Source organism: Zootermopsis nevadensis, unplaced genomic scaffold (genome assembly GCF_977971745.1).
Source record: "Zootermopsis nevadensis isolate Lab colony 2312 unplaced genomic scaffold, Znev_1.0 Znev_ptg000011l, whole genome shotgun sequence".
Taxonomy (NCBI): Eukaryota; Metazoa; Arthropoda; class Insecta; order Blattodea; family Termopsidae; genus Zootermopsis; species Zootermopsis nevadensis.
The window spans coordinates 5,617,416-5,643,140 of record NW_028259143.1 but is presented as its reverse complement, the minus strand read 5'-3'; the positions used below and the strand labels follow the sequence as shown (position 1 = coordinate 5,643,140).

Sequence of the window (25,725 nt, the reverse complement as noted above, 5' to 3'; positions counted from 1 at the left end):
ATTTATATCAAAGAATGTGTTTTTAAAAAGTGTCCCTTATGAGAGGCTTGTGTATTGTGTCGAGGTAGTGGAATAAATTAGTTTCTTCAAATGCGGTGTCTCCTTGTGTGTCTGTTGGCGATTTATAGCGAGTTTTAGATGAATCATTATAGCCGTAACTGGGATTAATATTGCGTTATAGAGACAGTACATTACAGAGCCTACGATATTATATAGGCCTGTAATATGTAATTTTGATTTGAAATATTGGAATATTCATTATAACTGTTTGGGTTGGAAATATCGACTTGTAAGTTTTGTCCGGCCTCTCCGTATTTTTATCTGACGTCCGCGATTTGTTCTTCCGTCAGTCTGTTACAGTTTTCCCTGTGGTGTAGGCTGCACGTCTGTTAGTCTTTATTCTATTTTTGTTTTGCAGTCAATTACTTTAGTTGTCTTCAGTTTGACTTATAATCTTTAAAATAATTCATATTTATTGTTGATGATACAGTCTTGGAATATCCGGTATTCTAATTCGTGTTGCGTTCATGTAACACATTACAATTTTTTCACAAGCATTTCGTAGTATCGTAGGAGTTTATGAGCTGTTACGACTGGAAACGCCAAACTTTTTCGTACACAAGTTAATGAGTTCATTTGTAACACTGTGCTTTTAAGTCTGTTACTAAATTCGATTACTTAAGAATTTCGATCTGCAGTGAAAGGAGAAATACAGATTGGGGGTGTTTGATAACGGTTTACTGAAGAGTGTATTTGGATCTAAGAGGAATGAATTGGTAGGAGACTGGAGAAAATTGCGTAATGAGGAGTGTTGTAATTCGTACTTTTCACCGTATTTTAATGGACAATTAAAGGATATTGCGATGAGAAAGCAGATAGACGTTTGGTTAGATGAGAATTGGGTACAAAATGTTAGTTGGAATGTCTGAAACGATTAAACCATTCGGACGATGTGGACGTAGATGTGAGGACAATATTAAAATGGATCGGTTAGGAGGATGTAGACTGGATTGATGTGTCTCAGGATTCTGGCTGGTGAATACCGTAATGAACTTTCGATTTCCATGAAAGGCGAGAAATCTGTTCCTAACTGACACCGTCGTTTTCCCAAGGACTCTACTCCATGGAATTTGGCACTTTGAAGAAATAATATCCGAAAGCGAAACACATGGCAGAAGCACGTAGTTTGTAAATATTATTTTATCTGTACACTAATCAACGTTCCAATTGTGACAATGATGTATTTGCATGGTCAGCGTGTGAAACGGCTTTAAAAAATTTGTCATCGCATTCCTGTTTAATTAATACATCTCTTCCTCCAATGCCAGCGGCCTTCCTAGAAGCGAAGGCATTTTCAGGGGGGACTTAGCACTAAAGTGTACCTTTCCATGAACGTCTGTCATCACCTACAATAATTGAAGATAATGCAGTACTTTCACCCGTGTTACATGAATATAAAACTATGCGTATGTACGTAAAATAGGGAATATTTGCGGTTTCGAAGACAAATGTTTCTTCACTGTCTCCGATTGCCTTGTAGCGCTGTCTTGTCAAGCCGCCAGATGTTTTGACATTGGCTCGGCTTCATTGCAGTTTGTACCGGTCCAGTAGCCTGATCATCGGGTCGTACAGAATCTCATCCACGTTGGTGGCCCAGAGGAAACTAAGATGGCTGAACGATTCAGAAGGAACCAGGTAGTTGCCGACGAGGTTTGGAAACTGATCCGCTAGCCAGGACACGTCCTGCGACAATAAAAAGCATTGCTGTAGTCGTGTCTGGTGTTTATGAACGAAGAAGACGTAGTGTTTTTCGGATTTAGAGGATGGGATGTATTGTCTTGGGTCTCAAATGCGTTGTACTTTGTACTGGTAAATGCAGGAGACGAAAGACGAAAGTTATGGGTTCACTGTTAATCAACCTACCACGCCTCAGAGATTCTTACCAAAGATTCGTCGTAATCTGAGACTTGAAAGCACTTTCCTTATCAACTGAACTATTACCAACAGTGACCAGGGTGCGTTTTAATTTTGATCCGTAATATGCCGCGAAGAAAGGAGGAAAGAGACCAAGACTGATGCTGGTCAAGCCAGAGGATCCAACATACACGTTTCCGGTTTCCTGTCTCCATTTTTTACCTGATGACAAAAGCAGAATCCAGCTCTCGAAATGTTCCGATTTTATTTGTCTGTTATAATTTATATGATGGACAAGTCTAATAGAACAATTTGACACATGACAGTTCAGTAATTTTGTACTACGAACCAGATACAACTTGAATCAGTCGGTCACATTGCACAATAGTATGCCATTTCTTAATGCATATATTAATTTTCTATTCTGATTTGTGCATCGATACGAATTAATTAATGGCATTCCAATGCATCCCCCTACTGCGTAGAGAGAGATCGTTTGAACTGTGACATATTTTCTAGAGGACCCTTCCATTAGCAACGTTGTTACGTTATTTACAGATGGATGGTGATGCTTCAGGCTGAAGCTTCTACTTTAGAGTGACATCATATAAAGTACTGTGTATTAATTTAACTGTCACATTCTGGGCACTTCGTTGCTAAGTTGTTAATTTTAAAGTGTGTTATGGATAAATGACTACAATTCTGGTGCAGTAATTAATGATTATTTGACAGTTACTTGTTTTCATCATATTAATCTGTATCTAATATTAAATGCTGGAGTAATTTAAGTTTTATGTTTTATGATATGAAGACAAAGGTAACATATATCAAAATGAGATGGCTTTTATTTTTGCTGGATAATACAGAAGTGCACGAATAGCGTAGCAATTTTTGTGCATTTCCCAGAATTTCATCTTTGCGAATGGCACCAGTAACGTTATAGTTGTCAGGGGTCAGTGACCTCCGCGTGGGTGGGATGTATGACTACTTTGAATAGGTGATGTAATCACGGATGGTTCCCCACGTGGTTGCGCAGGCAACTGGGATTTCCAACCCAATATCCTCTGCGTAGACACGCCTGTGGGTCTTCATGTAAAGTGCCTCGTTATTGTAGCTCGATTTCAATCAAAATTAGAAGAGGTCGACAAATTTTAATAAAATTTCCAGCGTCACGTTTGATGAAAATTCATTCAGCTGTTGTCGTGCTGTTACGTGCGGACAGACAGACAGAGAGACATGGCGAAAGTAGTAGGTGCATTTTTGCGAATTTTAGTTACGAATGACCTTGAAATCGGTGATATACAATTAACACAGGTATCAAATTCAGTCAATAGAAGGGAGAATCTTTGTTTCATAGACTGTCTCAGGAAGGTCCAGGGTGGGATGTAATATAATAAATGTTGTCATTTATCGTATTACGTAATCCCTTGTCATACTTAGACGTCTGTACGAAGTCTGCTCACTATTGTGACTTCAGCTGCTTTGACGACTGTGTTAATTTGACGATTGCCTTTGCATATTAGTTGTGTATTGTTTGGCATAATTATATAATTGTTTTTTGTAGTTTCTATATAGTTATTTTGGTAGTATTCATTAGTTTCCTAATTTTGCGTCTGTAATTGGACATTTGGCTGTTGATATAACACATCAAATTAAAGTTGATCCATTATATCTGGACACGACCTCCAAAAAACTACACTACGAAAAATTGTAAAAAATTGTAATTGAGTTTTAAATTTAATATAATTTTACACCTGATGATGGTTTAATAAAACTGAAACATGTTGTAACTGTTCCAATTGTAAATCGATTATTCGATATGGAACACAGAATGATATTTTAATTATCTTATTTTAAATACATTGTGATTTGACGGAATAACCAAATAAATTAATTTTAATTTAATAAGTCACAATATGACGCAACTACACTATCAAGATGAATATTATTTTTAATAATATTGTTGTTTTGTTTTTGTTGTAATGTTGAACAGTTTCAGTGTAGAAAAAGTTTTAATATGTGAGTAGTTTATAGCTTGGCAGTTCAGTGAGAGTGTTGAATCATAAAAGTTCTATGATAATCTTAATCTCTGTGAAGAAAACTTGTCTGCATAGGAGAATTACATATCACATATTACATATCTTTTGTGTCCATTTGTTCTGTGTCTTGAAAACTGACCCCATAAACCACTTGAATGAAGAAAGTTGTACTTGTGTTTTGGAGGTTTAATTATTGGTAATAAATTCTGAAATCTCCCTGAGATTATAATTCGTACTTTACACACGTGCGCATATGCATATAATGTTACTCATGCGAAGAGTAGATTCATTACCTGTGTTTGTGTGTGTATGTATGATGTTAGCCGCATTCAACTATAGCTACGTTGTTTTCTGCATGAATTACTTCGTCGGATTCCTACCGTCCCTTGTAATTCAGTGTGGTATTTAGAGCAGTGATCGTACTGGTGTTAAGGCGACATTCGCACACTTGGCCGATTCGAACCTCAGCGACTCTAATGACGACTGACGATTCGAAAGTACTCGTGTGAACATCATTTGTTGATTTAGTGTACGTGAACATGACAGATCGATGCCGCATGTCTGTGTTTCTCGACATCGTATTCTTTTATCACACACTAAATTTAGTATTAATTATTTTTCCCTGTTTTTTTCTTTAAAAGAAACTGAACTTAAATATTACTTTTGTATTAGTACGAAACTTGGTGTCGCCCTAAGATAAACGCATAAACTGAGAGCGTTTTAGAACAGAGTGTTGAAGATATTTGGGCGTAAAATGGAGGAATAACAGTATTTTTCCTGTTCTGAGATAAATACTGTTAGTTTACCTGTGGATCCGTAAAGGGGTCACTGTCGCCACAGAATATCGCCACAGGAGAACTGATGCTGCCCAAAATGTATTCTGACGGTTCGGCGTGGTTATAAAGGGCCATGTTGTCTTCCAACCCATAATCGTACTTTGAAAATTTTCCTGAAACGAAAGTTTAAAATGATTTATAGATGGAAAATTTTAGAAACCGGGTTTGTTAGTTTAAAATGATCGTAAAGTGTTTTGTCTAAACACATATTCCCAGTAGGCATCTACCCATTTTGTATTTTGTCCCGAAACTGTTAGGTTAGGTGTTTTGAAATTTATAGATTATATACCCAGATTTTCTTTTGTGTCTGTTGAAAACTTCATTTTTCTTGCTTGTATAGTTTTGTTTAATGTAAGGGAATATCCAAAAATAACACTTGTTCGTTGATGAGAAGGTAATAGAATGAGCGATAATAACATATCATAGCTTGTTTTATAATTGAAACAATTCAACTCATTCATTACATACGTTTATCAGATTCTTATATATTCATGCTAAAGACTTAGGAAAGAGTTCATATGTTACTTTTGACAATATGTGGACACGTTACAATACATTGTAAACATGGCATAAAATAACGAAGCATCGCTGTTAGAATTTGCCGATGTCAGGTTGAAGGGGTATAAGCGGTTTAGGGCACGAAAAACAATTTTCGGAAAGTTGCAACAAATCATGTTTTTGTTTTTCCTAAAGGATTATAGGGATGTTGTTACAAAATTTACACATGAGCTTGGGGCTGACGTGGTTTTGCTGCGTTATGGGTGGCATCCCAACAATTACTCCATTCACACACAGAAGAAGGCAATGGCAAACCACTTCTGGATCATCTGCCGAGAACGTATATGAACAGGTCCCAGTCCGAGAAAAGGATGGAAGGATCCTGTTCATATGGACCTGTCGTCAGACAGAACACTAAATAATAATAAGATGAGGTGGTCTAGCGATTAGAACGCTGGCCTTGTAATCCTGGGGTCTCGGGTTCGATTCCCGGCGGTGCCCGAATTTATAACTTGTGCTGGGCAAGGCCGTGGTCTAGACAACACGGAGTTTTCCTCCGTGGCATCCCAACAATTACTCCATTCACACACAGAAGAAGGCAATGGCAAACCACTTCTGGATCATCTGCCAAGAACGTATATGAACAGGTCCCAGTCCGAGAAAAGGATGGAAGGATCCTGTTCATATGGACCTGTCGTCAGACAGAACACTAAATAAATATAAATAGACTAAGTGATCGTAGATGTAATACCGATCGAAACTTGCTGAAGACATCTTAGATATCTTAACTGAACTCAGATTTGCGAGACGGTATTAGATAAACACCATAAACAGTATATTACTGGGTGAGATTTCAGGTTCTCATGGCGCTGAGTATTAAAAAATCTGTCCTGTGGGACATTTCGCCATGTTGTATGGTAGGAGTTTACCGACGTTTCAGAGGTGCTTACAGCCTCTATTATGAGGTGAAAACATCGGAAGCAAACTGGCAAATTTCGTCTTTTGCCCTCATGTACATAAATTGTATTTCTACATTCTCTTGCTCGCAAGACAGACTCTGTTATGAATAGACGCATATCTGGGGCCATAAGGCATTTCATGTCTGCCTTAACGAACGGCTAGTCTAAAATATCGAATTCGCTCTAGGATAGTGGGTGTTAACCATCCAGTTCTGTTACGTTTTTCGGGTGTCTTCATTTTCGAGGTATCCGTTTTAATAGTCACCTTACCTTAATTTATTTCGTATGCAAATTACATGGCGTATTTTATGATTATTAAATGGCTTCTGCAAAGTCGTGGCTGCGTTGTCAGGGGAAGCATCGTGTGTGGAAAACTAGCTTCGGAATTGTCCCTCTACGTACCTGTGTTCATTCCTTGGAGAAAGTGCGACAGTGTTCTGGTGGAAGTCTGAGTCGGGTAATGCCCGAACAACACCGGCAGGAGAGTCTGCAAATGGGAAAGAACTTCGCGTGAATTGTGTGTAACGCCGCTGCGCTGTTTAGCATGCTAAGTGGCCGCTGTTACAAGTGCGACGCGCACATGCGAGATTACGCGCCCCAAGACACGCCGAGACGTGTCCTATTTAATGACACTGTGGTGTCCTACACTGGAAATCCATTAACGAGTAACATTTTGTTTAATAAAACCTTTTAAACAATAAGTTATGGGCTATTCCACGTGTAGTTTTCAGTGTATTCGCAACTGAAAGTTGAAAAATGCGCATGTTGGCTTCGTCATGTGTGTCTGTCAGCTTGTCTGTTCGCATGTTAATCCTTTGAACCGTTGAAGTTTTCTTCACTTTGTGTACTGTTTCATTTTTGGAAGAAACTCGGTCAAAAATGACGGGCACCTTAAATGGTTTTTTGCCCGAAGAGACTGGGTGGAAATCCTCAGTTTACCTCAGTTACCGTGGTTACTGCAATTGCATTGGCTATCATGTTTGCATGCGGAACCCCACGGGGGAAATCCCCAGCCGCGCAGTGACGTCACCAAGCAGACAGATGCCAGACACTCATCTGATTGAACCACCCCAGATAAATCTGACGTCACCGTCTGGCAACATAGCTTTTGTCGAAATGAAATTACTGACTTAGGCTTTTGTGTTGTGCCGTGTGCACATTTACCTTCTTGCTTCAAATGCATTACCGAAAACCCATCCGGCACTAAAAGATCACAGGTTTAGAATCTGTTTATTTAGAACAATTTTTCGCTTGCTACTTGAAAATTTTTAATAAATAAACAAATGAAATTACAATTAGGGAAGTACAACTGAAAACTCCAGGATCTGTTGCAGAAGTTCGTGATTACACCAATAAGAGTAAGGGTATATATATATATATGCGCACGTATCGTAGGTTAACCGCCCAGTTGAGCCCTGTATCTGTCTTGATGTGGGATTTCGTCATTATTTTTCATGACGAAAGAGATGTCTGCGTCTAGATGCGTTAGTATTACTGATCTAAGACTTGTATAAAGATTTTTGACGAACCGTTACATACTGTTGATCTGTTAGACGGAGGGAGGTAGTTAACAGTGCCATTACACTGTGTTATATGTTCTTGCAGAGGATATGATTAAATATCAGAATTCCCAGTTTATCACTTGCAATGTGGGTCTGAGGGCTGCAGTATTGTTCTTGGAACCCACCTGATTGAGTTCCTTGGAGTACCCGGCCACCGTGTGGAGGATGTTTGCACAGAGCCCCCTTCCTATGTATTGCTCCTCACACACTGGCTCTAGGCGTCGTTGTATGAGCTGAGGATTTGGTGGGAACCCGTGCAATCCGGAGTAGCTGCTGACTCCCTGGAGACATAATCAGTATTATTTCAGTATTATTAATCTGATGTGGTGTCTAACTCCAATTTTGCTCTAACTCTGAACCCAAAGGTTCAGCACCGCTAATGCAAAAACCCACCATTGTACCACGATATTGAGCGAATTATATCTACGTAACTTCATTAAAACCTCACCCCTAAGATAATATTAATGTTATCTCTTCATCCCTTCGTGTCATTATGTGAGGATGCTTTCCAAGAGACTTTTACCTGTTTCTCCTGTATTCAAGCTGTATGCCCACTCCATAATTTTCTACGTGATTTTCATATCTTAACATCAGATGACCTGTAGATTTTACGAAGTTTCTTTTTACAGGATAATATACGCTTTCCTACATATTTATGCACTTTATATTCACATGTTTTTCTGGGAATCAGGTGTTCAGATAATTGTATTTTATATTCGTACCTTAGAGTAAGAGATTACGTTTCACATCCGTCCATATCAGCTTGTAATACTGTTTTATAAACTTGAGTATCTTTCGTGTTTGAAAGTAGAGGTGCATTAACAGTCTCTGAAATTAATAACGAACTTCTATTCAGTACCATTATTCTGAGTTTTAGATATATATAATTATTATGACTTGGTTGATGTTTTTACTTTTGTGATATATTAAAACAGCGTACTTAATTTTGTGTTTGTATTTTATTATTCGGAGAAAATAGACCTGTGTTTCCCAATGGAATTCTTTTCTTCTTTGACATATTACGTACTTGACTGTTTGAATGTCCGTGACTGTCTTGGATAATTGGAATATATTTATTGCTGGACAAAACTCTACGTAAGTATCTGTAGTCTACTGTCTGTGGATCAAGAGTGCGACTGCAAGCTATCTGTACTCCGTTTGTTCCTAGATCCTTCTATATGAGGATACATATATATAAAATTAACGGACTGTCAGCTCTCTCCTTCCAGACACGTGCCCCATCCAGACAGACACACAAATGCTAACGAAATATTGAGAGATTTCTTTTCGTTTTTTTATCTGTCCTCAGGCAGTATAGAAAAGTAGTTCTTGTTTGCTGTATTTGTATAGCATAAATGTATATCTGTTCGGTTTCCACTTGGGTACGTCTTGCAGGTTAATTTAGACTGCTCTTGGTTCGTTTGAATAAATATATAGTGACAGCCTCTGGCATTAATGCACTGGCAAGTGGAAAATTACTAGAAGAATAATGAATTCTTCTCGGGATACCAACCGTGTCAGGTGGTTTAATGGAGGAAACACCAACGTTTCGAGAACCACCTTGTCTTCAGGGTACTAGAAGAATGTGAATGGCGAGTTCTGATGCATTTGGGAGGAAGGTAAGTATTTACGCGAATCTTGAATTTGATTCAGGGTCTGGGGAGAATAAATAGACGTCTAGTAAGAATAGCCTGGTTGTCCTTCTGTTTAGATCGAGACTTGTCTGTGTTATTGTTACTTTGGCACCAAACAGGGAAAATGTTCCTGCAGTCTCAGGCCTGTTGTGTCAAATCGTCATGTCAATGGTAGTGGAGTGACAAGTGTTGGAGTAGTACTTCTGTTTGTTTTTCACACTTTTTGAGCTGGTAACTGGCACATACAGCTATCTACGTCATGACGTTTAATCGATCATATATTACATTATTATTCAATACTTGTGTTTGGAAATGTTTCCTGTTATTAGAGACCTTCTTTATAAGCTTAGTTGGTGAAGACATTTCTCGTCTTTCATATAGTTAGAATATGTATTATAGTGTTCCAAAGAGCCCGCTAACTGTTCACTATCCTGTGCCAGTTTAATCTAGTCCTCCTCTTCATATTCCGTTTTGAGATTCATTTCGTATGAAAAATTAATGCTACATTTCCAGCCCGGATTAATACTTTATACCCGGATTTTAATCTGACGTTTACAGTCTAATGAAATTGGTTAAGAGCATGTAATGTTTGCACGTACAATGCAGGTCTACATTTTTAACAAAGATAATCACATCGTGTACTTTGGAAGCAATGCGCCAACAATTTTAAATTCGTACTCCATTTAACGTGCCAGTATCTTGATACAGTCGACTGCACATTTTTCGTTCTTATTTTGTATTCCTTCTTCCCTCCGTTCGCCATTCGGGGAAATATTTCTGTCCCTTAATGCCCAAATATGGCCCTTCAGGGCTTATTAAATGAATATTTATGCCGATCTTCAAAGCATCATCGAAAGTACAAGTAGTCGTATTAATATCTATATAAGATCCTTTTACATTTAATCAGTCTCTTCATCCTTAAAGGACGCATGACAGCCAAATATGTATGATGAAAAAGAATCTAATCTTCGTGGCTTCGGTTTGATCCATATTCAGCAAGGCAGCTTCTATACTCTGTGCTTCTTATGTAAAGTAATCAGAACTTTTAATACATTATAGAATGAGGCTTGTAAAATTAGACGATGTGCGGAATCAGCCAATCTCTACGTAAATGCAGTGGTTGCCAATATGTCGTAGTGGCTGAAACAGTTGCCTGCCATTGCATGAAATGTAATACTGTCTCTTTCTACCTCAGGTTTTATTTATGATGAAGGAAGATGGATCAGTTTCTTCGGCCTTACATTTTATCTTCCCATTACTCGTTCGTTCGGTAATGGCAACGTCATTAAAATGTCTGGGTCAGTAATTGAAGTTAAATGTATGAGATTCTGAAGCTTTTAGGCCTATTACGGAGGGGTAGAAAATATATCATCGCAAAATGTTAATGACTTCTACTGCCAAATTGAAAGAGCTGGAAATTTAATACTTTGTGTATCTATATACACCTTAAAATCTGACGTTATTTTAAGTATACGGATCATGTAGACAGACTGGAGTTATTATTGTATTCTTGAACTTAATTAAATGTCGAACATGCTTTAATATTTACAGGCTTGAAAGAATTTTTTTAAAAAAAAGGCAATTTAAGCGACCTAATATTTAAAATATTTCTACACTTGTAGTTTACAACGTCATAAATGTAACTTAACTACAACTGTTTCTTATGTAATCGTTCTCATGGAAAGTGGGAAATTTATATTTAATTAAGGTATACGTATTATAATGTGATATTTCGTAATTTAACTTTTCCGGCGAAGACAGACAGCTATGTATGACATTTATGAATTTTACTTTTGTACGTGCATGGGACAATGTTCTCTCTCCTCAGCATTGCGAAACACTGAATTGATCTCAGAAGAATTATGCATCTGCTTAAAAATCTTAAACCGAACTTTGAACCTTAACTGAGTTTTACGATTTCTAGACGCTCATGACACACGCTGTATACAGACAGAACTGAATATTGGACAAAAACAGAACGGGAATTGCTGTGTCAGACTGCCAGACCTGTATGAAAACGGTCCGGAACGATTCATTGCTGCAGGGAATCTGTATTTGTCTTGTTTAGATACGGCGATGTGCTGTACTGGTTCCACTTCATGCACCAATGCACAGGTTTTAACGTATTGGTAACTTTGATCTGCCCTATATTCTGTCTGAGGCTTCGTTGCGGAGTTCGCAGTAGTTTGGATACTTGAACGTTCAGAAGTTAGACTGCTAATACTCTACAATAAGCAGGTTCTTGTTAAGTTACAGTATAACTAGTACTACAGTTGATAATTACCGTGGTACTCAAAGATAATTATACCCGAAACAATAAAATTACTCAGACACGGTACATAGTCATGGCTCAACCGTGTGAGTTCTCAGAAATAAAAATGTATCAGCTCTTTGTCAGCGAGTGTATGGTAAACTTTAGCCCATCGAGTTTCTTACCAGTTGACTGAAACATGCGCCAGCCTCAAGTGTTCAACCTTCTGTCACGTTTCATACCTTCGTAAAGGTGCATCGCATGAAAGATGTGCCGATGTAGATTAAATGTCTTTGTGTTTATTTCAGCTAAAGTAAACTACCGATATTTTTACTTCAAGAAAAAGCTGTTTCTAGTAGGGGATTGTTTTCTCTTGTATGGGATTGAACTTGTATTTGAAATAAAACTATGCTTGCAGGTGTAGATAACAGAAGGGTATCTTCTTCACTTTTGGTTCATCCTTCACAGTCATTCATTCGACGTTATACAGCCCTTGAAACTAGCAAAGCGTACTTAAATAAATTAATAAGTGGAGTAGGAGAATAAGTAATGTCTTCACAGTGTCTCTTGAGATTTTACGTAATCAGTATGATGGCGAATCACTTACACATTACTTGCAGTGACATTTGATCCACGCGTCAGGATAAGAAGAGATTTTGAAAGAAATTTGCCTTCGGAGAATGTCGGAAATATTTTAAATTTAATGTTAATCTTTGGAGAAGCGAATTTTCGCACGAAATATTGGTCGGTATCAGGGGAACATTTTACACTATTTCTCTGACGTCCCTGTTTCGCAGGTGGTGATACACGTTGCTTGTATAAATAGCATGCAATATAATGTAAATCGTGTATGGGCAACTCTCGGTTTACGAACATTCACTATAACGAACGTCACAATTCATTCAGAATTTCTTAAAGTCGCCAATAGATAGAGTTTCTTATAAAACGAAAAGCCAAACGTATAGTGAACATAAATGTAAGATTTAAATTAATAAACTTTTAAAAAAGTATTTATTACAATACATACATTATAATACAACATATTTTATAGCTAATTCGATCTTTAGTAAAAGTAAAGTAAAGTTTGTCCCTCTATGCGCCATGTAGGCGCTTGGGGTGAGTGGAGGTATAGCTCCTCTCTTCCTTGACCTCGGCACTAGATGGGGGTGAGTGGTCAGCATCACGCCCCGGCCGGCTTTACCCCCGGGAAAGGACCCCAGTACCCATTGTAGAGCCGGTCCGGACGCAGAGGATAGAGGAAAAATCCTCTGCCCCCGTCGGGGATCGAACCCCGGTCGTCCAGCCCGTAGCTAGTCACTATACTGACTGAGCTATCTCGGCTCATATTCGATCTTTAGTACAAGGTTTAAATGCTTTAAAATGGCTGCTAACGTATACGATACGTATCGTAAAAGCTCAGGAATGCAAAATACACATAACGAACAACGTCTTGGAACGGAATTCGTTCGTAAACCGAGATTTGCTTGTATAGCGAGACGATAACTCTTTTAAGATTACCTCCCGGTAACAAGTGATAAGTGCTGGAAGCAACTTCTCTGCCAAATCCCCGAGCGACACACAACGCTTATCGCTTAGGATGGCTTATTGCGTCATCCCACGAATTGTCTTGTGTGCAGAGCATCACGGCAGATAACAAGTTCGTGCTAAGTTAGGATATGCGGTATGCAATAATGATTTAATTCTCCGACATTTTCGCGAACCAACAATTTGGTTGGTTTGGTGTGAACGTTTACAGGAAAGGTGGCGGGCGTCGCGTATCGCTTGCCGTCAGTTGCTTTGGTACTTCGATATGAATTCTTCCTTACCTGCAGCGCCTTCCACAGTGGAGCGGAGTGTCGGAAGATGCTTGTATTGTGTTGCAACTTAACGACAGGTGCGAGAAGAATAGTAATTTTTAGTTTGTCGTTGTACTGCGGTCTCTCGGAGAGCATTACCACTGCGACAGTAGCCCCCATCGAGTGACCCACGAAATAGAGGTCAGGATGTCCGGTCACTCGCAGCACGTAGTCAACCATGGCAGGTAGGTCATACATGCCAATTTCGTGCCAGCTTGAAAACAGATGGCACATACATAATACAATAGATTACGGTGCATTTCACAGAGTACAGAATTTTTGTCTTTTGTCAGTAAAATTCTACGTTGAGATTTCAGATTCATTGGCGCTTCGGCGATAATAACAATAATAAATGCTCACAGCGTGATGGGCCGACATGCAGGACTTGACGAACGTGATTATCCGTAGGTGAGATTTCAGGTTCTGACGGCGGCGAGAATGAAGATAACTGTCTTCTGGGATCCTACGCCGTGCAGTCTGACAGAAGTTTATCGGCGTTTCAGAGGTGCCGATCGCCCTGATGATGGTGGTTGCAAGCACCTCTGAAACGTCGGTAAACTTTTACCAGACTACACGGCTCAACATCCCAGAAGACAGTCGTCTTCTTCATAATCCCTCGTATCATTCCGCGCCAAACAACGTTTGAAGTTAATACAGCGTCGTTAAATAACACACATTCCTTTCATTTGTGACGAAGTTAACAGATATTTTTCACGTCATTGCGAAACGTACGTGAAACTGCATTGAATGCACTCAATGTTATGAGGAACGCTTTGAGAGTAGTTATGTTTTGTAGTTTAGTTTTAATCTGAATCCGTCATACTATTCCTCACTTTATTAATGAGGGTACTGGGGGGGCCGCTGTTCGTCCGGCGGACTGTATGACGTCATTTCCAGTCTCCATAGCAATGAATGTCAGAGCAATTCATCACTGAGTAGCAATTTTGTATAAGGGTTGACTTCACATAGATTAGTATTGCCTTGCACCTGAATTAGTCTCAGATCACAGGATAAATTTCCGTCGAAAAGTGTTTCGAATCTACTTCACGAGTTTTATATTTGTTTTCCGAACTTTTATTCCAGAATATGTAGTTTCAGTACATAATTGTTTTTATTTCCAATACCAGCTTTTTCTTTTTATCACATAAAATTACAGCTTTTCGTAAGACGCCGACAAAAGGGAGTATGCTATGTATGTGATACATATACAGAATAATTCGCCACAAAGTCTAAAATATAAGGGTCAGAATACACTCCGTTTGAGTTATATAGAACGGACTGAAATTTACTGAATTTATCTGGTGTTTTGACCATAGTGAAGGGCTGAATGCTAACGCACTGTCTTATTCTTCAAAGTAGTTTTCCTTCAGATAGATAAGAGAAATGTTTATTTTTTAAATTCATTGGTATCACCAAATTTAGTGTAGGATCAGTTTGAGATACAAATAACGATAACGGAATCAAAACTACATCCCTGTATGCTAACGTGGGCTAACTTTGAGCATCAGTTACTTCTTGGTATGAAGTCTGACAGTGTGAGATTGAATCGCATGTCCGATTTTCTGGGCGGTTAAATCTTACGGACATTGAAGTCTAAGAATTTTCATATATCCACATATGTGTGGATTATGTAATGCCCTACGTGAATTATAACTTGAATTTATTTGTTCTTGTCTACCGGCAGGAATTCTATTTGACCAGTGTAGTCTTAAATACCCTAAAGATGATTTTGGTGCCATGCGCGTTACTAAGAACTCCTTCGTATATCCGATATCTAGTGTTTCCTAAGGTTAATTCAACCCCAACGACTCGATAATCGTTAAATGGAATTTATGAAATTTAAAATTTTCACTAGGGAATTTTACAAAAATATCTGGAGACATTCAGATTTCGTTGAAAATCTTGCGACAGTAAAGGGACTTTATATGGTGACCTACAAACGTTTTTTCTGGGAAAAGTAACTGGGATCGGAGACTACAGCCGAGAAATGCCTTCATGGATTATCATCGCCACCAGTGGAGCGCATTTACGTGGCGAATTCTGCGTGATGACATCGCCGGGACAGGCGACACTCCACCCACGCATCAAATAATTGACCTCTGACAATTCTGGCGTCACTGGCTCCATTAATAAAGGTCAAAGGTAAAATTCTGGCTAATCCATAATGATTTTTAGACTACGCGAACATTTCCTAACTTGCACGTATTTTTTCTTTTCATGTTTTCTTCAGACACGTGTGACAATTAATAAAATGCACAGTTAATTCCAATTAAAGCATTGGGAATGCATTCATTAGCGATGTTTGTGAACACTTGCTAACTTTCGGGTATCATGTGTTGCGAGAGACCAAAAGAGGGGAAATTTTTAATATATATGTTCTTGGTTTCTGCCACCAAACGTATCTGTCAAACTTGACTAAATGAAATGCCTCTTACCTGTAGTTCCAGAATTCTGGCTGCGTGTTGCTGAAATTTTTATGCCGAGTTGAATATATGGTTCCTCTTAGATTTCCCATCCACACATCATAACCGGCATCCGATAATTTGTAACCTGTGGACATATGTATGAATATGGATATATATGTAAAAGTGTAGTTAACGCTATCCGCAGATGGCCTGATCCATTGAAACTGGGAATGATTAGGCCTGTGGGCTTAAATCTTATCGGGACATGCAGTGTGTAATGCGTAAAAGCTTTGAGTGTGAAATCTAGTGTGGTGTAACGTGTGAATCCGAAGTTGCGTGCCAGGAATTTTGAGAATTGTTTTGTTTGTACTTCTTACAAACGTATTTAAAAAAAATGTTTAGAATAAATAACCATGAGATCGCTACACACATACTCTTCAGAAGGCACATAGCCTGTCTTCTTTAATTTAATCTCTAACCGGTTGTCTTGCAATGAAACCTTTGCCTTTGTTTCTGTTGTGAACATCACATTGTTCAAGTTTTAGATTATATTCAAGTACTTTTAAATTTTGGGCTGCTAAGAAGTGTAACTCTGAAATTTAATTGAAGATCCATATTAACCGCCTTTGTTTAAACAGAATTAAGTACGTATTAATGAGTTGTTTCAAATGTCCTTAAAGTCATGTTACGTAATTTATAATATACTAGAAACCAGATAGCTTCCACTTAAAGCATTTTAAATAGTCTGTTATGTTTTTGGCGGACATGCCTGACATAATCTAATCATCTTCCTTGGTCAGTTTAACGCATACTTTAAATATTTACGTTCCATTTCACAGTTAAATGACGGGTCATTTTGCATCTCCTTTCCAACACATGTTTGTTTTTGTGTGTTCTTTACGCTGTAAAGTGAGCGAAGAACACTTTATGGGCTCGTCCATAATAGTCTGTCTGTCATTGAAGTAGGAAACCAGCATTATCTGGTGTCACGTGAATTTCGTGTCATTTATTTTACGATTCCAATTTCCTTGGTCCGATTCATCGTCCAATCGATTTATGTTAGCAAATTGAGTAGAATATATTTAATATGGTTTATATTTTTGTCATTTTCAACAGTTTTCCAGAAAAAATGTTGGGATAGGACCTTCATGCGGGTGATAACAGCTTCCTGCTACATCCTTCCTATTTATCATGCACAGTCATCTTTATCGTATCTGATTGGACGCTACATGAACTTCAGTAGTTGACTGAATAGCGCGCAGTAACGGAATGAATAAATGCAAAAATAAGAGTGACGCGAACTTCAGTTAAAGATAGCCACTCATGTGTCGCGAGTGGTTAATTTACTGTTCCTTAGACTTTACATTAAACTCCTTAATTTATTTTCCCTGTCACCGAGGGTCACGTGTAGAATAAGTAAGCTTGCTTCAGGGATTCTGTCACCTCCAGGTGAAAGTTTTCGCTGTGTTGATCACCGAGCTGAGAACAAACACTGTAATACTGAATGCCCCGTCACCAGACTGTCAGAATGAAACATCTTGGAGGCAGGTGGAAACTTAAACTTTCTCACTTTATGAAAACGGAAGGGAATGGGACACAAGTGGAAAAGATGCATTACGGGTGTAAGTTTCTTCAGCCTTACCCACACCTCCTTGTTGACAGGGGAAATAAATAATCGGATTCCGAAATGTTAGTAATTCTACATTTTCATTATTACTTTGTAACAGTTTAAACAATTCTGAGAATTTCTGCGTGTTACATTACGTATGAAAAGGTAGATGACGTCATCGTGAGGCTAACGTACCTCGACACAAGTAATTTGTGTCTGTAAATGGAAAATGCTGGAACATATTGTCATTTTGGTGGGTGGGGTGTATATAAAGGAAGACATGAGAATTAGCTTTTCCAGTTAATTTGTTTGTACTCCCTGGTTTTAATTTCGCACATAACTCTCAGCTACTTGCAAGAGGCGTCCGGAACGATTAATATTAAAACCAAAGATTGGGCATCTACAGGTGACCGGAAGCCATCGTTGGCAGAGCGAATGAACCCATTCATGAGTTTCTCGACTGGTTCGGATAAAGGGCGGAAATGTACGAAGTGTTCCGATTGTTACTGAGAGTTTGTTTTGTCTTGTGTGGTGAGAGACATAAATTATTATTTTATCCTGTACTGAATAGAGTTGAGGTAATTCCTGATGACGTACCATGTCGGTAATCTTGGTCGATTACATTTCTTGTTCAGTTATGCTAAAATCGCTCTTAATTTTGAGAGCATGATCTGGGGGTAAGTACATTTTCTCTCACGGAAGCAGTCAGTCAGTGAAATTTATGGTTTTAACAAATTTAACTACCTACTTGGCTATTCTGACTGCGAATATTCAAATTTTCCTCAGTCCTTCTAGGTGTGTGAAACTTCGGATTTGGCCGCGGTCGCTTCCCCCCCTTCATTATTCATGATAATGGTCTTTGGTTTTATTACTCGCTTCACAAGCTTCGAAATTGTCTGAACCCCAAAAGCAGTAATTAGAACTGATTGATTTAAATTTGAAGTTTATGGAATTCTGTTAGTTGAAGTAAGCTTGAGATTTTTATGTATTGCAGACCAGAATTCAACTAATTTTTCAACGAGTAACACTTGAATTTAGGTTTGTTGCCGTATAAAATTGTCTTAGTCTGAGAAGGGCATTGGCATTGAGTGTGAATGCGAGACATTTTTTAAACAAATTCAGAATTTGGCGGGAAACTGTCTCTCTGGAGGATACATTGGGAGATGAGGTGTAGATGGTAGAATTATATTAAAATGGATCTTTGAGAAAGGTAAAGTGTGAAGAATCAACAGACTGAGGATAGGATTCAGTGGCGGACTTAACATGGTACTGACGTGGACATGTATATTAGTTTAATAAGACTAAGGTATTTTTTGGTCTGCTGAGAAACTATCAACTTTTGAACAAAGAAGTGACATTAAATTGATTGATTGGTTAGTTTAGTTACTTACTTTGCTTAGGTAGAATTGTAATACAATTTTCTGAATGATTCTGACTTGCATCATGGCCATTAAAATAGGTTACCAGTCGCTTTTATTAGGAGTTTAAACGTCTGCTTGTCTGGCTGTATCTTGCAGTACTTTGAAGCTGATTTCACAGTCTTACCCAATTGCAGAATTACTTCGTAAGCACTCGTACCTTTCCTGTACTTACCCAGAGCTTTGTGAGGACCGGTGAGGACCCAATCCAGCGAACTTGCCAATACACCGTGCTGAAGGAACACCGCAGGCTTGCCACTTGTTTCAAACGCGTAGTCTGTCCTGCCTCCTCGAGGTTCAGACTCTGTCCCAGCTTCATTAGAGTTGAGAGGGTTGTTGTCTAAAGGGCTGTGACGTCGGCGGAATTTGGCGCTGTAGGGGATTCGATGGAGGGTGAGCTGGTAGCCATCTTCTGTGACGAGTGTGTGGCTCTCCACGGGGTATCCGTGCCTGTTTATCAGCTCGGGCTGGTGATAAAAAACACAACCACTACAATTACAAGAACTTTAACTGTTATACTGCAAGTTGAAATGTAATTAGGGCGTGTTACGGATAAAATCTATATCATGAACTTGGACGCATTAGCTGATTTCAGATGTTTTTTTTTAATTTAATGGTTTAACACAGTAGTCGACCATGTTTATGTATTCCTAATTAAGGACCCTGAAATAAAGTATTTTTCCATATAAGTCCTCTAAATATTCTATCATTCTTTTACATGAAATTATTACTATTTTATTATGTGGACAGTTTCTTTGTAAACAATTTTCTCTTAAACATTTGGCACTAAAGTGAACGTACTAAACGTGCCCACAAATGAGTTTGTTCAGTGGAGTCATTGGGTCTCTGCTCAAAATCTCTTGTGTTCTTAATTTTATTGTGTACGTGTGTTAACAAGCCAGACTTTGAACTGTTGCGATAGGTCATTAAATTTGTTCCAGAAGTGCGTCTTAATTCCACAAAATGTGTTAAGTTCCTTTCTAAGAGTTTAGTCACACTTGAAGAGATTGCATTTTCTAATCCTGAAGTTTTACCGTGGTCTGATGCAGTCTGGAAAGGTATCGCCAGAGTACGGAAATACATATTGACTTAATATGAGCAACAGCGGCGAACCTGTCAAGAAATACTGTATAAAAATGATGGATTGTTTTTTGTGTTTGCAGGAAATGCCATTGCTTTCAGCTTTTTCATCCGTACTGGAACTATTAATATTCCTGCTTCTGTTGTTGAAGCCATTTTATCAGGCTTTATTCATTCAAAATATTTTCATTTAAATAATTCACACCTTATGAAATGACACAGTTATGTAAAAATTAACAATGATTTGCACTGTCATTGAGGTGGTTATCATGCAGAACTGTTGTAATGATAGATTTGATTATATCTAAATTTAGGAATACGGAGAAGAAATGTTTTTTAACTTCGTGAAGGGTAAAAACACGAAAGGAATTTGGAGATGTGTAAAATTAATGTTCATTCACATCTGTTGGACACTTACAATACCACACTAATCGGAAATCGGAAATGTAGAAACAATTTCTGTTCCTCATTTTCAGCGTCTTTTGTGAGATTCTAATCTCCTCACCCACCAAAGCCTTTATAAATGAAGTTGAATAACAGAAACTGAAGTATGACATTTCTTTATGTCTACGTTTGTCCTTAGACCTCAGTTTTAGTTCTGTTGTAGCAGAAAAACGTGTTTACTGCTGAAGCTTCTTCAGTCATCTGACTTATGAGCCTAACAGAACCTACATTTCATTGCCTCGATTGGAAGGAGCATAAATATATATAACAAGTTGGGAAATGTGCGCATAGCGTAACAATTCTGGCGCGTCCTCCAGAGTTGACGTTGGCCTTTGCCAATGGAACCATTGACGTCAGAGTTTCTGACACCAATGGCGAAGTATGTGTGGGAGTGGTGTCTGGTTCGGTGGTGTCGTAAACACAGCGGATTCCTCCACGGGATTCCCCATTTTTTTTTCATTTCCGCTCGGATAACCGGATATTGTTTTCATTGAAACGTCCATTATTGTCGGAATTGTAAAATGTCGACAAATTTTAGCAAAGGTCTCGAGTTGTAACATGCGTACAGATTAGGTGGTCCGTAGGGTTGTCGACGCTCCGAGAGGGAAAATGGAGGAAGGACATCGAACGGCATCTGTTACATTCGAAGTTGCGTGCATTCATAACTGTATATGGAGGTTGTGAGTCAGTCCGTCGCGTTTTTTCCCAGGTCCATTGGATTTGTTATCTCCGCATCCGCTGAGAGACTCCCTGCCTCACGTGCTTGTATTAGATCAACCGCGGAATTGGTTTTCTGCCGCGTGGCATATAACGATCAGACCGACGAAGAATATAAATAAACACTGGCACAGGAAGCTTGCGAAAGGGGACGAATCTTTTGCAGATATCAGGCCTGCTGTTTGCGTGTTTCTCCTGCGGTGGAGAAAAAACGGAATCTCCTCGTTAAAATAAATACACGAATGTCTTTGCCGTTGCATTGATAATCATAGCTATTATTTGAAATAATTACGTCTTGTATTTTGTTGCCTTCCACCGTACTGAGGCTGTTACTCAGAGCTCTTAGCTATTGCAGCCTAACTCAGTTTAGATTGATGGCACATTAGAAGAGGCAAATAGACGCCGAAAATGTTATTTAAATATTTTAATTAAAATCAAAATGTATTTGTACCACATTACGCTCTCATCATTTTAACATGGCTTTCGATTCTTTTTAGGAGGTATTCTCTTCGAACTGAGGGACGAAGTACTTTTTGTGATCGTAATTCTAATTCTAATTCCAGGCAATTTTCTGTGTAAGAATTTTAAGTAGGCCACATCGAACCACAGTCACAATATTTTGAGCAAATACGTGAAATCACCTTAACAAAAAGGGATAACATTACATAAATAGATCAACAGTGAAGAAGATTGGAAATATTTCTTGATGATCGTTTCTCAAATACGCCATGACCTTCTCTTTTAAAATCCTTGTTAATTACTTGGTCATCTCTCCATGCATGTCCCATACAGTTGAAACAGTATCGTTAAATAATCTGAAACTTCGCAGGTATAATCATCATGTTTTAATGCCCCTCTAATAACATATGTAGTTGATCCAGTGTCGTTAGAGAACGCGCTGAGTACTGGGAGCTTGAGTTCATGTTCGAACAGCGAATGGCGCTGAGGTCGGGGACTCAATTTCGAGGTTACTGGAGTGCACGGAATCGATAAATCGGCGGGCTTCTTTATTGCAGTTCTATTTTCGAGGAATATATTTTTAAAAGGGATCTGTTTCCGTTTAAATTTACTGCGTGGTTACACAATTTGCTCAGACGCGAAACACATTTAAAATTATAAAGGCTACTGGCTTTATGAATGAAATTACATGAAAACAGCAAAGGACATCGTGTTCTGACTCTTGACATCGGTTCATATCCGTACCGGTGCTGTGTGTAGAAAAGAGTCTAGTATGTTTTGTCACGAATGCCTCTTGGGTATACAAAGGGCAGCTAAAATGTAAATAAAAGCGTGAACGAGTAGATGAAATAACTGTTTCTTATTCTTCCGCTGCAGTGGATTATGCCTTTTAGGTTCATCTTGTTGAACATTTATTTCTAAAACGGAAAGCCAAACTTTCCGTACATGAGATCGGCCAAGTGACGAGCCTTTACTGAAGACCGAGGGTGCGATAACGCGCTGCTTGGTCAGGGCTCTCGTACGCCTCATGGATCTGCGGAAGTTGAGCCTGGAGCAATGGTGGGATTGTGATTGAGAGGGGAAGAATCGAAATTTTTGGAAGTCCTGCAAAAATGCCGTTTCGCCCACCACGAATCTCAGTTGTTGTCGCCCAGGGCCGAAACCACGAATCCCTTTAGAGATTTTGTAGGTCTTGGATGGAGGGTAGGCCCGTCCTGTACTACAGAGGAGACAACGTGCTACTTAGATCGGTTACGTTTTTAAAATAAAGACAGTTCATTGTACTTAAGATGGAAACTTGTTTTTAACAGTTGTACCTAACCATCCGGATAATGAAATAATTTACCCAGTGTTTAGTTCAGGATTACTTCCGGAGAAAAATTATAATGTAAAATAAAATTTAATATAGCAACTTGTAAACCATAGAGGGCAGTCAGTAATTAGTAATTAAATATTTTGATTCTCATATATTTAAGTTTTCGTGTTTATAACATAAACATTTCTTCATAGAAGTGTCTCTGATTTAGTTGTGGCTATTTATTTGGACACATGATGAAATACCCGTACCAGGTACGTATCTAAAACACGAAGTTTTATTTTTAATTTGCGGTAGGAAGTGTCACATTTTCTCTCTCCAAGTGCCGTTCACCTCTGCAAACCTGTTGTATCACACGGACAGATGTAACACTTGTCACAAAACTACTTACCGTTGTCTGGAATGGCTCGTAAGACTGCTGAACACTCAAGGTCTGATGTCTTGTCGCCAGCCAGATGACCCAGTAGAGCCTGATGGCCGGGTTCGTCCACGCCATTAGCGAACAGTCCTCTTGCCAGCGTCCACACTTTCCGTATCTCCACGGTTATACAACTAAGAAATGATCACAACAAAACTGGTTCTACTTATGCACAGTCACCTCTTTCTATCCTGATTTCTTTTCTCGTAATCCTTGCAAAAAAAAACACTTCCCATACACGGTTATGATACTAAATAACCCACTAACATTACCGGAAGAATTCGCTAGATTTTTAAAACCTTCTAAGTACTTGATGTTAGTTGAGGTTATCGTAATTATTGATATGACTTACACCTCCTTTTGCTAAGTCCTCGGAAACGAATTCAGGTATCAGTCTGTCACATGTATCGTGAGAGGTTAACTAAAGAGTGTTTGAGCAAGTAGGTACAATGCCACAAGTTGGAAAGAGACGAAGAGATTGTGTTGAGGAGTAGACGAAGAAAGATGACTGCAGGAATTCTTGGCATGTATGTGGGTAGAAGGAAAACCGGTCCGTCAGTGCTGACAGTATTGTGAACAGTCATGGCCCTATTTCCGACGTACCTAAAAACAAACAATCAAAGAAAATTTTTTTTAAGATTGACACGCAGTGCTAGAAATTAGGTCTCTGACATAGTTCAGTGGTATCTTTCAGATCTGTTGTGTTCTCCGGGCTCAATGAAGGCGGTTATGGTTGAAGCACCCTAATTAGGAGTCAAACGGAGAAAGTAAGAGTTATCACAGCAAAATACGTGTTCCCTGTTTGCTCGACTCTGCAAAGGTTTGCTGAGAAATGGCCAATTTGTGATAAAAATAATGAAGTTAGTGATTACCATTCAGCGAGTTAGACACTCGATTTAATAATTCTTGAAAGAACATTTGTGACAGTCAACTTACTAGATTAATTACCTCGTAATTATTTGGACGTTTTCTGTTGTTTCGAACTCGATGTATGGGACGTTGGTCTGCATCCATTTTTGATTGTTTGCCACCATAAAATATATATTATCATTCATTAGAGGTGCACAAATTACGTTTGCATAAATAGGCATAATTATTTGGGCTAGCACATGAGGGTTACGTCTTAAAAATAATCTAGATGTATTATTGTAGTGACAGCTCCCGAAACGTCGTGTAGGCCTATGTTAAACATACCGAAGATAGGGCTGATGGGCAGTATAAATGCGGTATATGATCAGCCGTCATAAATTACTCAAGACTGGGGGAAGAATGAAAATTGGATCAGTGAAGTAATGTCCCCATTTCACTTTGCCTGAGATCCATAATATAATTAATTACATGGTGCAGAGGAACGCGGCTATGTTGTGCTCCGTACATAACACTAATATACATATTTAAATAACTGAGAACAGGTTTTAAACGCCAGCATACGATCGGCAGCTTCGAGTAACTGAGGTGACGTCACACGTCTTTGAATTATAAAAGAAACGAATATTGTGTATGATCCATAAAGTTAATGGAATTCGCCTTCTGATGTTGGACAGTAATAGAGTTTATGGCAGCATTATCTTTGCATGTCTTTGAGAATTCACTTCTTTTTAAGTAAATTAAATGTGAAAACATCTTCACGACGACCTTAGTCAGACTCCGCCAGACCCCACCGCGCGCTCCACACCACAGCCACCTTCAGAAGTTAATTTTCATGTTTGTCTCATCTCACGAACGGCACACTTGTACATTGAAGCTTGACGGACATTGGCTGTTGTGCATTAGGAGCGTATGCCAAGAGTGCTTAAAATGAGCGATTTCTGATGTTGAATTTGAAATAATGTCAAGGGAAGTGGTCATGTAATACTTTGAGATTCTTTCTCGGGTTTTGTTTATAGGACTGTGGAAAACCGCAAAATAGTCAGGAAGTTCGGTTTTTGAACAAAAGTTCGAATCCAGGATCTCCCGATTACGAAGCGTTATCACTAACGAGTAGGCCTACGCTGAGTCTTTCGTTCTCAGTGGTCAGTGCTCTTATGTTATTGAAGAAACAGGTTCGAATCCTGACTGGTTATACTGGTTGTTTCCCTAGGCGTATGCTAGTATATTATATAACGTAAAAGAAATGACATTTCTCTTTTCTATAACTTTCACTATCAATACTTACTTATTAAGCAGTTTCCTCCAGTTTTCTTTGGGAAACAGACGTTCTGTTAACTGGTCTATGACGAGTAGCTGAGATGAACGTTTTTATCGGCGCTAGGGTCATTGAATGTTGCAGAATGCAAATTACTGGCAGTCAGAAAGAAAGAATAAATGTTGT

At 38.7% G+C, this 25,725-nt stretch overlaps 2 protein-coding genes across 2 annotated transcripts in view; one reads left to right on the top strand and one right to left on the bottom strand.

The window, feature by feature from the left end:
- Yip1d1 (Yip1 domain-containing 1) overlaps positions 1-25,725 on the top strand; it is a 627,626-nt gene that overhangs the window by 313,223 nt on the left and 288,678 nt on the right. The gene's annotated exons all lie outside the window — the stretch shown is intronic.
- LOC110828118 (lipase 3) lies at positions 310-23,983 on the bottom strand. Its single transcript, XM_022060493.2, has 8 exons — positions 23,388-23,983; positions 19,157-19,448; positions 15,985-16,099; positions 13,520-13,763; positions 7,934-8,089; positions 6,649-6,733; positions 4,760-4,902; positions 310-1,743 (listed from the first exon to the last, which is right to left on the bottom strand). Exons 1-8 carry the CDS (start codon positions 23,490-23,492, stop codon positions 1,585-1,587), a joined length of 1,299 nt encoding a protein of 432 aa, XP_021916185.1. The 5' UTR covers positions 23,493-23,983; the 3' UTR covers positions 310-1,584.

Coding starts and splice junctions, on each gene's coding strand:
- LOC110828118 (XM_022060493.2), bottom strand. CDS start 23,492: ATGGCGTGGACGAACCCGGCCATCAGGCTCTACTGGGTCATCTGGCTG. Junction 19,449..23,387: donor ACGAGCCATTCCAGACAACG/GTAAGTAGTTTT, acceptor TTTTATCACCAG/CCCGAGCTGATAAACAGGCA. Junction 16,100..19,156: donor CGGTCCTCACAAAGCTCTGG/GTAAGTACAGGA, acceptor ATATGTCCACAG/GTTACAAATTATCGGATGCC.